The sequence below is a fragment of the Primulina eburnea genome, chromosome 17 (genome assembly GCF_022965805.1).
Source record: "Primulina eburnea isolate SZY01 chromosome 17, ASM2296580v1, whole genome shotgun sequence".
In the NCBI taxonomy this organism is placed as follows: Eukaryota; Viridiplantae; Streptophyta; class Magnoliopsida; order Lamiales; family Gesneriaceae; genus Primulina; species Primulina eburnea.
The window spans coordinates 1835884-1848972 of NC_133117.1; the positions used below are offsets into that span (position 1 = coordinate 1835884).

Consider the following 13089-nt stretch of genomic DNA (forward strand, 5'->3'; position numbering starts at 1 on the left):
AAATTATATATTTTGACATACTCAATCGAATTTGAGTATTTAAAGGTAAAATCAAGTGTTTATGAACTCGAATTATGTATTATTTGTATTAATTTAGGTATCACATTTTTGCTTCACGAATATCATCATTGGTGTCACTTAATATTAACTTCAAATTATATTTTGGCATCCTCAAATAATTGGATATGAGTATTTACGGGTTAAAATCACGTATTTATATACTCTAATTAGATACTATGTGTACCAATTTAAGTATCACACTTTAACTTCACAAATGACACAATCAAAATTCACATAATATTACTTGAAACTTAAGTACTTTCTTATGAAGTATTCAAATAGCCAAATCAAATATTTGGAACACGAAAATAAGTATTTTATCGATCAAAATAAGTAATTTTTCTAATTCAACAATGAGCGAAAAACCGTGTTTTTTCAAAAATTAGATGACATGAATAAGTCATCTTAATGTAATTTCAATGAAAATACCAACAATGATTGAATTTATTGTGATAGCTTGAAGATCCAGTATTTTCTTACACATTTGGAGTATTCAAAGAGTAAAATCAAGCATTTGGAACTCCAAAATAGGTATTTTGTTGGTCAAAATAAATACTTAAACTTATTTCATGATGAATGATGATCTATGTTTTTTTTAAAAAAATAAAATGACATGACTAAATCATCCTAATGCATTTTTCATGAAAAGACCAACAATGACTGAATTTATAGTGAATGCTCGAAAATATAGTATTTTCTTATATATTCGGAGTATTCAAAGAGCGAAATCAAGTATCTGAAACCCCATAATAGGTACTTTGTATGTCAAAATAAGTATTTATTTTTATTTCATGATAATTGAGAAACAATATTTTGTTAAAATTATATTTTAAATGGAGAAAAATGATATAATTTTTGTGGATAAAATAATATATTTATTTAAATAATAAAGGGTAAAAATGTAAAGTTTGCTTTATGGGTAGTTAAAACTAAATGTAAAGATGTGTCAGGTACTGATTTTTAAAAAAATTTAACTAGGTACTGAATTCTAATTGAAACATTGACAGATGCATTTTTTTGAAATTTACCGTTGTTTCAAATAGTTTATAAAATACAATTTATTTTATAATGATGTGACATTTTAACTTTAATAAAGATGAAATTTTATTGTAGAATGGTATATGTTAATACAAAACTAAAATAAATCGAATTGATAATTAAAATGTTGGCCCTTTCTTTATATGTAGATGTTTTTTTTTGGAACGAGAGTTGAAAGATGTTGCTTTTTTCCTTTTTTATACTAAAGAGACAAAGTGGTTCAAATCATTTTTTTTTTTTTTTTGCCTTTTTCGATAATAATTTAATTTAATACATTTTTAATTATCTTGTAAAAATTATAATGTTTAAAATTTCATTTCATTTAAAACAATTGTTTCCATAATTTTAAATTTATCATGAACAAATAAAGAAATAAATATTATTGCTTGAATTTTAAAAAATTACTACTTATGTTAAAAAACTTCCATTTTTAAGAGGCCTTCAACTTTGAAGTACAAAATTCTTCGAGTTCGAAAACTTGAAAACTTTGGAACGATAAATTGTAATTTCAAATTCAATTTTCTATATTTATAAAAGTTACATGAATTGACTATATACCTCACACCGAAAAGAATGGCAATATGACAAAGTTCAATTTCTATAAAATAATAAAAATTTTAGCAACCCCCGTTGTTTCTATTCTATCTACTAGCGGTTGAGACACCCACGTTACATGTAACACAATATTAGATATTTGAAATATTGTTTAATCAATTTATAAAACGAACATTTGACTTTTGTAATTTGATATGAATATTATAATTAATTTGTTTGTATACATTATTGTGTATGACAAAAAATCTATTTCTATATTAAACTTAATTTCAATAAAAAAATTATAATAATATCATGGTAGAAAAAGAAAGGTTTTTGCGTTAAAAATACCAACAGTAAGGTTTTTTTAAATTGAAAAGTTTTCAAATGTATTGGTACAGTTAGGACTTCCATTTTTGGGAAAGATTTCAGACGTATGATTGACGTGGTTGAAATTATTATAATTAATATGTGGTGTTGAAGAGAAGGGTAAAAAGAGAAGAAATTTTGGTGTCCTCTTCAAGCAATTTTTCTAACCCACTCATAATGAATAATATAGTATAGATAGTATAGATTATATTTTATAAAAATTGAGGACATGATAGAATCGTCAAAAAAAGACAAAATATATAAATATCTTTTTTTCTCTCTATTATGGACAAATTTATCAAAATTGTTTTTTTATCGAAATTACATTGCAATCTCTTACTATTTTTTATAATAACAAATTTTTATTTAAATATAAATCAAATAAATCATGAAAAATATTATACAAACATACAATACGTACATCGACGTAGTATTGTATAGAAATGTAGCAAGAAATCACAACAAACATTAGTTTGGTATACAATACGAAAAATAGAACAAAAATAAATGAAACAAAGGCATGATGTCAGTCACTCTGCGAGAAGTGGTGCTTTTTTGTGTGCGCAGTGGAGAGGGAAAACCAGGGGTCTCCCGTAGTCATTTAGTTTAGGGTTTGCTCCCATTTTCATTTCCCGCGCGTTAGCATCGCAAGGATTTCCTCTCTCGCTACTGTTAATTTTCACTATTTTCACCACAATGGCTGGCAGAAAAGCGGTCTCCGCTGATGACGGTACGATGTTTTGCGCGAACTAAGCGGCATTTCTTTGAAAACACTACAATCTGAAACCTGTGCTGGTTTTAATTGTTCCCGTTTTTTTTTGGCTGTGCCTTTGTTGTGTACGCAGACGCTACTGGATTTCAGAACGAGGGAGATGATGGGCTGTACGAAGATCTAGCTGAGGATGACGATGAAGATGACGGTATTTTTCGCTATATTTCTTTATTCCCTTGAAATATCTACCCCGTGTTAGACGCTTTTTGTTTTTATTTATTTAATTTTTTCTTCGCGTTTTTAGTTTTCTTTCGTGTTGTTTCTGTAGGTTTCTGTTAAAATATTTTGCGGGCTTTTTTGTTTTTGTTTTTGTTTCTGATGAAACGTGAAATTATTTTTTCTTGTAATGTTGGTTTTGACTCCTATCCTGGTGACTGAAGAACTCGGTGCATGCAATCGAAGATATCCCTCTTCGGGTCTTTTGTTCTTTTAGCTATGAGCAATCATCTGTATTTTTTAAACACGTGTTTGGAGTTTTTTGCATTTGGGTAAAAGAAACGTGGATGTACAGAATAGTTTCAGTGTTTAGTGTGGTGCTATCCTGGTTCGCTGTTATCGACTCTTAATTTTGATAAATCTGTCACAAAAAGAAAAGGGCTGTTTAATGGACTTGTAAGTACCATTTTTTGAAAGTTTAATTAATTAATTAATTCGATGAGCAAGTACTGTTGGCTAATCGAATATGCTACAGATGAAGGAATACCATTATTTTTATTTTAGAAATCTTCTCTTCGTGATCGTTTGCATGTTGGCTGGCATCATTTTTTTTGTTTAATTTGTTTTGGATGTTTGTTCAGTGCATACGATTTGGTAAACATTTGGAATTATTGTGGTGTCTCTAAGCAGACGGACTGGATGCTTATGAGAGAGATGGGTTTATTGTGGATGATGTGGACGAGGAAGATGAAGAGGACAACTGTGATGTGAGGCAAAAGAAGAAGAAAAAAAAGAAAAGGTTGTCTAATTTGCTGTCTCATATATTTTTAGTTGTAGATTTTTTAGTGCTCATGTTTATACAACTGTAGTTAAAAGGTTAAAAATGCCTGTTATTGTCATCATTGATTCGTTCAATCAACTACAGGGAGGCTGAGAGGAGTTATTTGCTCGACGAGGATGATTATGAACTACTCCAGGAAAGCAACATTTCTGTTCCTCGTCCAAACCTTGTAACTATCATTGTTCCTCCTCTTTTTTGTTTTTGGGCCTGCTTTTATAGCTCAGACAACTTATTATTTCGAAAATGTGATAAGCAGAATAAGAAGCTTAAGCGACTAAAGAAGGCTCAGGGGGATACAAATGAAGAGTCATCTCAGTTTTCTGGTGAACGGCAGCATATTGGAAGTGAAAAGGGGTGGCGAACAGCCGAGGAGAGACTTAAATACAGATTGTTTGGTGATGATGATGGTAATCCTCATTGGAGTTGCTTTGTGACTCCAAACTTTTAGGATAATGATTTTCTTGCTATCTTGTAGGACAATCGCTTGAGGACATAGATGAAGAGGACGAACAGCAGGAAAAACATGACATAGATATTGCTGAAGAGGATGAAATGGCTGATTTTATTGTCGATGAAGACCATGTAGATGAGCGTGGAGCTCCTATATGGTAGATCTTATATATAAAATCTGGGATGTGTTACTTGTGCTATGATAAACTTTTGAGTGGACTTTGGTTCATCTGTGTGCAGGAGGAAGAAGCAACCAAGGAGCATGCAACAATCAGGAATTCCATCATCCGCTCTCCAAGAAGCTCATGAAATATTTGGCGATGTGGAAGACCTTTTGAAGATTCGCAAGTTGGAAGCGGTGGATACATTTGGTGAAGATGGTGAGAGGAGCCTCGAAGATCAGTTTGATCCAAGTGTACTTTCTGAGAAGTATATGACAGGAAGGGATGAGCAGATTCGGAAAATAGACATTCCCGAGAGGATTCAGGTTTGTTAAGCATATCCTGTTGATATCCACCCCTTCAGGTTTTCCATTCTGTGATTTCAAGTGTCGGTGCCTTTGTTGTTTTCTATAGATATATGAGGAAAGTACTGGTCTCTCCCCATTGGATGAGATTAGTATCGAAGTGGAGAGCGAGTGGATATATAATCAACTTGTCAGTGGTGCAGTTCCTTTCTATAGTAAGAGTGCAGATGCGACGGAAGGATCAGACGAACTCAAGGGCCATATTGCCAAATATCTAGAATTACTACACGTTCAGAAGTTAGATGTATGTGTTCTCATGAACCATTGCTTAATTTTATGATGATTTTTATTGGTGATCACGTGGAGACGATTCTCCTGCTTACTCATCGAATGTCTATCACTTCTGTAGGTTCCATTCATTGCAATGTACAGGAAGGAGGAGATCTTGTGCCTATTAAAGGATCTAGACGATCCTGAAGCTGATCCTATCGAGAAACCTAAGCTAAAGCGGCACAAGGTTGATGTTTTATGTTAAATGCTGTACATCATCCATCTATGGTTGAATGATGATTTCCAGTCAAATGGTGGTTTCTAGTTGCAATATTTAAGTTGTCTTTTGGGATTTGCGGGTAGTGTGACTGTCTTTCAAAAAGTAGTACTTGAAAATGATTGTACCTAAGTTATAAATAAATTTGACATTCAAATTTTCCATTTTATTTACGAAAACTCCAGTCTTTTTCATTTTTGGACGGTGGCTAACTCAGGAGGATTCAGCGAGATATTGAATTAGTGGCGTGCTGCAGGTGCTCTGGACAATCCGGGACCTGGATCAGAAGTGGCTGCTTCTTCTGAAAAGAAAGGGTACACTCCAGTCATACTACGCCAAACGTTTCAAAGAAGAAATTCGAAGTGTATATGATGAGACAAAACTGAATTTAAATCAACAACTCTTTGAATCAATTGCCATGTCACTCAAGGCGGCAAATTCAGAAAGTGAGGTTGATGATGTTGACTCAAAATTTAGTTTACATTTCCCCCCAGACGAAGTTGTCTTAGATGAAGGTACGTATAAAAGACCGAAAAGGAAGTCACACTACAGCATTTGCAGTAAATCTGGCCTATGGGAGGTAGCAAATAGGTTCGGTTATAGCTCTGAGCAATTTGGATTGCAGATTTCTCTGGAGAAAATGGTAGCTTCATATTCATTTCTATTTGCTCTTGTTTTAAACTGTGAGTTTAAATTGATCGTATTATTTGCAGAGGATGGATGAGTTGGAGGATGCAAAGGAGACACCAGAGGAAATGGCTTCTAATTTTATATGTATGATGTTTGAGACGCCTCAAGCTGTGTTGAAAGGCGCTAGGCACATGGTATGCTATTTTTTTTTTATTTCTCCTAGAAATTCGGTTTTAGAAGGGTAGTCTTTGATTGTCTGGATATTACTGATAAAATCCAGGCTGCTGTGGAGATAAGCTGTGAACCTTCAGTCCGGAAACATGTCCGAAGTATCTTTATGGATAATGCAGTGGTGTCAACTAGTCCTACACCTGAAGGAAATGCAGCCATTAATTCATTTCACATGTTTTCTGGAGTGAAGTGGTTACGGGACAAGCCGCTTAGCAGGTTTGAGGATGCACAGTGGCTGCTGATTCAAAAGGCTGAAGAGGAGAAGCTTTTGCAGGTCACCATCAAGTTACCAGAAGCAGTCCTTGATAAGTTATTAAGTGACTCAAGGGATTATTATCTGAGTGATGGTGTAAGCAAATCTGCTCAATCATGGAACGAGCAGAGGAAGAAGATACTTCAAGATGCATTTCACAATATTCTTCTACCATCAATGGAGAAAGCTGCAAGATCCTGGTTGACTAGTAGATCAAAAACCTGGTTACTTGAAGAATATGGAAAATTATTGTGGGATAAAGTGTCTGTGGCACCATATCAGCGGAAAGAAAATGATATCAGTTCAAATGAAGAAACTGCACCCAGAGTTTTGGCTTGCTGTTGGGGCCCCGGAAAGCCAGCTACAACTTTTGTGATGTTGGATTCATCGGGAGAAATTGAAGATGTGCTGAATGCTGGATGCCTTAATCTTCGTGGTCAAAGTGTAAATGATCTGCAACGTAAGAAAAATGATCAACAACGAGTGCAGAAATTTATGATGGACCACCAACCCCATGTTGTTGTTCTAGGAGCAGCTAATTTGTCTTGTACTCGGCTGAAGGATGATATTTATGAGGTGTGCACAATTGAACTATGTTTTGATTATATTAAAAAATAAAAATATTGTTTGTTCTCTCGGACCCAAAAACTTTGTAGCTTGAACCATTTTGCTGCAATTGACATGATTCTTTGTGGTTATCCCCTCAATAATCAGATAATTTTCAAGCTGGTGGAGGATAATCCAAGAGACTGTCAAAAAATCGATAGTCTGAATATTGTTTATGGTGACGAATCTCTTCCACGCCTGTATGAAAATTCCCGTACATCAGTCGATCAGCTCCCTTCGCAAGAAGGTAACTGTTTTTCTTGAAATTTATTAATTTCAATAATGAATGTTGGAGAAATTGTTGTTATACTTATATACTATTGGTGTTATGTGTCCTGTGTTTATTAATGCTTTTACTATCAATCTTCTTGGCAATATTTTTGTGATTGACGTTGGAATTTTTTATATCATATAATTTTTAGGTATTATTCGGCGTGCTGTGGCTCTTGGACGTTATCTTCAGAATCCATTAGCCATGGCTGCAACTTTATGTGGACCGGGTAGGGAGATATTATCCTGGAAACTTAATCCCCTGGAGAAATTTCTCACTCCTGATGAGAAGTATGGGATGGTTGAACAAGTTATGATAGATGCAACAAACCAAGTGGGTCTTGATATTAACTTGGCTTCAAGTCATGAATGGTTATTTTCTCCCTTGCAGTTCATTTCTGGGCTTGGACCCAGAAAAGCAGCTTCTCTGCAAAGGTCCCTAGTAAGAGCTGGGGCCATTTTCACTAGGAAAGACCTGTTGACATCTCATGGTCTTGGTAAAAAGGTTTTCATCAATGCTGTTGGATTTCTGCGAGTCCGGCGAAGCGGACTGAGTTCTAGCAGTAGTCAATTTATAGATTTGTTAGACAACACAAGAATACATCCAGAATCCTACAGCCTTGCCCAAGATTTTGCAAAGGATGTTTACTCTGAATCCATGAATAATGAAGTGATGACGACGACGACGACGACGACGATTTGCTAGAAATTGCAATTGAGCATGTTAGAGAGAATCCTCATTTGTTGACGGCTGTGGATGTTCATGAATATGCCGAACAGAAAAAACGTCAGAACAAAAAAGAAACCCTTAATGATATAAGATTGGAGTTGATGGATGGATTTCAGGATCGGCGGAAATCACATGTAGAACCTAATCAGGATGATGAATTTTACATGATTTCTGGAGAGGCGGAAGAAACTCTGGCTGAAGGAAGAATTGTTCAAGCAACAGTTCGCAGGGTTCAAGAAGATAGAGCTATTTGCAACCTTGATTCTGGACTGACAGGCATACTTAGTAAGGAAGATTACACTGATGATTGGAGGGATATCAATGAATTGACTGATAAACTGCACGAGGGTGATATTTTAACCTGCAGAATCAAATCCATTCAGAAGAACCGCTATCAAGTGTTTTTAACTTGTAGAGAAAGTGAAATGAGGAGCTCCCGTTTCCAGAACAATCAGATTGTGGATCCATACTTTCACGAAGAGCGCATTACCTTACAGCTCAAGCAGGAAATAGCTCATAAAGGGGAGTTTTCAAAGAAACTTTTTAAGCCAAGGATGATTGTTCACCCGCAGTTCAAAAATATTACAGCTGATGAAGCTTTTGAGGTGTGTTTTTCATCTATTATCGTGTTTTATAGTGAATATATGTCTAGGCCCGTGTTTCATTTATTCTTTGTTCGAGATTGCAAAAGGTAGAAGGATTATTTGTCAGTAAATGATTGGAGAATTTCTAATTATTTCACGTAGAAATGCTGAGTAATGGTGCATGTCAAATTGTTGGCTATCTTCAAAGTTGTAAAATTTCAGATAGATTGATTTGTAAGTTATTGCTGCTGCTATTTGGGTTGGTTATAGCATGAAGTTTTCTATACATTCAAAAGTTTTATGTTGACTGCTGTATAAAGAATCTCTACGTTTGTTATTTATTTTGCCTATTCGATCAACTCTCCCATTTATCTTGAAGAGGTATCTCGATCTGTACATGGCAGAGAAACGTAAGCTATTACCCTCAAGGCTTTGGCTTTGGTAATAACTCTACACCTTCTCGGGTCCAACCACATGGACCAACTCTTTGACACACAACCTCATTTTTGGCTTCATCCTTATGTTTGATATCTTATTAAACTTTAATATAAGTTTCTCAAGAACTTTTTCTTCAATGTTGGGCTATAGTTTCTCCGGGACAAAGAAGATGGTGAAAGTGTTATTCGTCCCAGTTTACGCGGGCCTTCATATTTGACGTTAACGCTGAAAGTTTGTGATGGGGTTTTTGCTAACAAGGACATAGTTGAAGGTCAAAAGGAACTCAAGGACATCACAAGCTTGCTCCAAATCGGAAAGAAATTGAAAATTGGAGAGGATACATTTGAGGATCTTGATGAGGTAATTGTTTACATTGGTTAAGGCTAGAAAACCAAACGAGTTTTGATTGTAAAAATTTGATGAATCTCGACCTGCATATGGTGTCATCAAGGCTCTAAACTGTGCTGGAGTTTTTTAGTCCAGTGTTTAGGATGCAAATAATGTGTATATACCAGTGCTTTGCATGTTTTCTCTCTTTCGCTCTCTTTCTATGATCTGTTGGTAATGTTACGAACTAGCACATAATGGAAGAAACCTTTTCCTTTCTTTCTGGTTAGATTTTTCAATTTTTTTGGCTGAATGTTTGTAGATTAGCTGTCTCAAGGAGATTCTGCTCTTTTAATTCAAAAAAAACTTTTGATTATTTATTACAGTCAACCTTCAGGTTGCAACGTTAGATATTCTTGATTCAACAAATTTTGGCTAGGAATTTTTTCATGACTGCCAAAATTGTCTTGTATTAATTAACTTGCTAGTTTGTTTGGTGTGTAGTGTTCTATGATTTCCATATGAATTAGGCTATTGTTTTGTGCTGGGGCTTGATGGAATTGGTGCAAAAGCAAAATATTTTATGAATTTAACTTCTTTATCATGCTATTCTTCATTCAGGTAATGGATCGATACGTGGACCCATTAATAGCTCATTTGAAGACAATGTTAAATTATAGGAAATTTAGGAAGGGCACTAAAACTGATATTGACGAGCTCCTTAGAATCGAAAAAGCTAAGATTCCAACAAAAATTGTGTATTGCCTTGGGTTATCTTATGACCATCCTGGCACATTCATCCTGACTTACATAAGAAGTGTGAATCCACATCATGAGTATATTGGTCTCTATCCAAAGGGATTTAAGTTCCGTAAACGAATGTTCGGGGACGTAGACCGTCTTGTTGCATATTTTCAGAAACACATTGATGATCCACACAGTTCTGTTCCAACAATTCAGTCAGCTGCTGCTATGGTGCCAATCAGAAGTTTTGGTTCTGGTGATGACTGGGGTGGTTCAAACAATGACGGTGATTGGGGTGGAAGCCAATCTATGGATGGAGATAAAACTTTTGGAATGGGTTCTAGAGGAGGTAACTTAGAAATTTTCATTCCATCCACCTGCTATATATATGTTATAAGGTGTCTATATCACAATTTCTCAAATTCATAAGTGGTTCTTCGATATATCTAGGTGGCTTTTCTCAGTTGATTGATAATTTTCCTTTTTCTTAATGCTGATTGCTGTGTCTTCTGAGTTATATTATTAAATTGGATTTGGTAAAGGTATTTGATCCCTCGGTTTTTTGCATCAGCGTGTTGAGTTTTTTTTCAAGAATCGCAAACTGCAACTGCTTTGTTTGGTACTACATTGTACAATAATAAAGAAGTCTTCTCCTTTATCTTAATTTGGTTCACTCCTGGATTAAATTATCCATGAATTGTAGTTTGTCTAAGCATCTTAAATTTGTTTTAGTTAACTGAACAACGGCCTTTTTGTAACATTTATTTTCTTTATAATTTGTTTTTCTCTCAGGTAGAGGTGACTCTCAAAATGGTGGGCGTGGGCGTGGGCGCGGGCGCGGTCGCGGGCGCGGTCGGGGATGCGGACGGGGTCGTGACTCCTATGGTGATGGAAGGCCTGACAGACAGGACTTTGATCGTGACTCACAAAAGTGGGGTTCTAACAATGACAAAGGTGTTGATTGGGGAGGTGGGGCAAGTGGAAGCGCGGGTGGTTGGGGTGGTGGTGATGGCAGTGGAAATTCTGGTAGTTGGAGTGGTGTTGGAGGTGGAAGTAAAGGTGATGGTGATTGCGGAGGTGGTGGAGGTGGAAGTGCTGGTGGTTGGGGTGGTGGCGGCAGTGGAAATACTGGTGGTTGGGGTGTTGCTGGAGGTGGAATTAAAAATGACAGTAGTTGGGGAGGTGGGGGAAGTGGAGGTGCTGGTGGTTTGGGTGGAGGTGACCGAACTGAAAGTGCTGGTGGTTGGGGCGGTGGTGGCGCTGGAATTAAAAATGCCAGTAATTGGGGAGGTGGGGGAAGTGGAGGTGCTGGTGGTTTGGGTGGAGGAGGTGACCGAACTGAAAGTGCTGGTGGTTGGGGCGGTGGTGGCAGAGGAGGTGACAGAAGCGGAAGTGCTGGTGGTCAGAGTGGTGGTGATGACAATGGAAATAATGGTGGTTGGGGGGGTGGTGCCGGAGGTGGAAGTAAAAAAGACGTTAAATGGGGAGGTGGTGGAAGTGGAGGTGCTGGTGGTTGGGGTGGCGGAGGAGGTGACCAAAGTGGAAGCGTTGGTGGTGGAAACAAAAGTGATGGAGGTGCTGGTGGTTGGGGTGGCGGCAGAGGAGGTAGCCAAAGGGGAAGCGCTGGTAATTGTGAAATCGGAGGTGATGGAAGTAAAACTGATGGCAATTGGGGTGGTTGCAGAAGTGGAGACACCAAGGGTTGGGGTAAGGGCGAAAGTGGAACCAGAGTTGGTGGTGATGGAGGAGGTGGCCAAAGCGGAAGCACTGGTGGTTGGGGAGGTGGTAGCACTGGTCATGGTGGCAGTGGAAAAACTGGTGGCTGGGGTGGAGGTGGACGTGACAATGCTGATGGTGGCGGTCGTGGTGCTTCAGGTGGTAGTGGAGGTGAAGGTGGTGGAAGTGGAAGGGCTGGTGCCTGGGGAGGTGGTGGAAAGGACAGCGATGGTGGTGGCAGTGAAAATGCTGGTGCCTGGGGTGGTAGCGGAGGTGGAAGTGGAAGTGCTGGCGCTTGGGGAGATGCAGGTGGGACAAGTGCTGATGGCGGAAATGTAAGGCCTGGTGGTTGGGGTGGTGGCAGTAACAATAGAAGTACTGGTGGCACGGGTGAAGGTATTGGAAGTGGAAGCACCGGTGGTTGGGGTGGTGTTGGTAGCCATAAAAGTGCTGGTGGTGGAGATAGAGGTAGTGGTTGGGGAAGTGGTGGTGACGGAGGAAGCACTGATGGTTGGAAAGGTGGTGGACATGACGATGCTGGTGGTGATTGGGGTGGCAGCCATAGTGCTTTAGGGGGTACCAAAGGTGGAGGTGCTGGTTGGGGTGGCGGCCGTGCTTCTTCAGCTGGTGGCAGATATGGTCGAAGTGGAGGCACTGGTGGTGGGCGTGGTGGCAGTAGCAGCAGAAGCACTGGTGGCAGGGGTGGAGGTACTGGACGTGGAAGCACCAGTGGTTGGGGTGGTGGCGGAGGAAGCACTGGTGGTTGGAAAGGAGTTGGACAAGAGAATACTGGTACTGGTTGGGGTGGTAGCCATGGTGCTTCAGGTGGTAGCAAAGGTGGAGGTGCTGGTTGGGGTGGCGGCCATGGTTCTTCAGGTGGAGGTGGAGGTGGTCAAAGTGGAGTTGCTGGTGCCTGGGGAGACAGCGGTAGTGCAAATGATGGTGGCTTTGTTGGTAGCGGAAGTGGAGGCACTGGTGCTTGGGGAGTTGGCAGTAGTTCAAATGCTGGAGGTGGCAATGCAAGTACTGGTGATTGGGGCGGCAGCAGCAGCACTGGTGGCAGGGGTGGAGGTACAGGAAGTGGAAGCACCGGTGGTTGGGGTAGTGGTGGTGGCAGTGAAACCACTGACGGTGGTGGTGCAAAAGCGGGTGGCTGGGGAGTCAGCGATACTAAGAAAGAAGGTGGAGGTGGGTGGGGGCAGGGAAGTGATGCAGCAGGTAATTCAGGATGGGGCAGTAGCAAGAAGAGCTCAGAATCTGGTAAAGGAGGCTGGTGATTTGATTTTCCAACTTAATTACGATTCTATTTCTTCATTTCAAGGTTCAA

The 13089-nt window shown here is 38.6% G+C and overlaps 1 protein-coding gene across 1 annotated transcript; it reads left to right on the forward strand.

The window, feature by feature from the left end:
* Positions 1–2495: 2495 nt before the first annotated feature.
* LOC140817732 (transcription elongation factor SPT6-like) lies at positions 2496–13084 on the forward strand. Its single transcript, XM_073177482.1, is given in 18 exon segments — positions 2496–2731; positions 2847–2921; positions 3620–3728; positions 3855–3939; positions 4027–4177; positions 4246–4378; positions 4461–4707; positions 4796–4990; positions 5096–5203; positions 5490–5876; positions 5947–6057; positions 6144–6923; positions 7062–7200; positions 7376–7890; positions 7893–8558; positions 9126–9335; positions 9924–10395; positions 10839–13084. Coding segments are annotated over 18 exon segments (6618 nt in total). The 5' UTR covers positions 2496–2697; the 3' UTR covers positions 13040–13084.
* Positions 13085–13089: the final 5 nt, after the last annotated feature.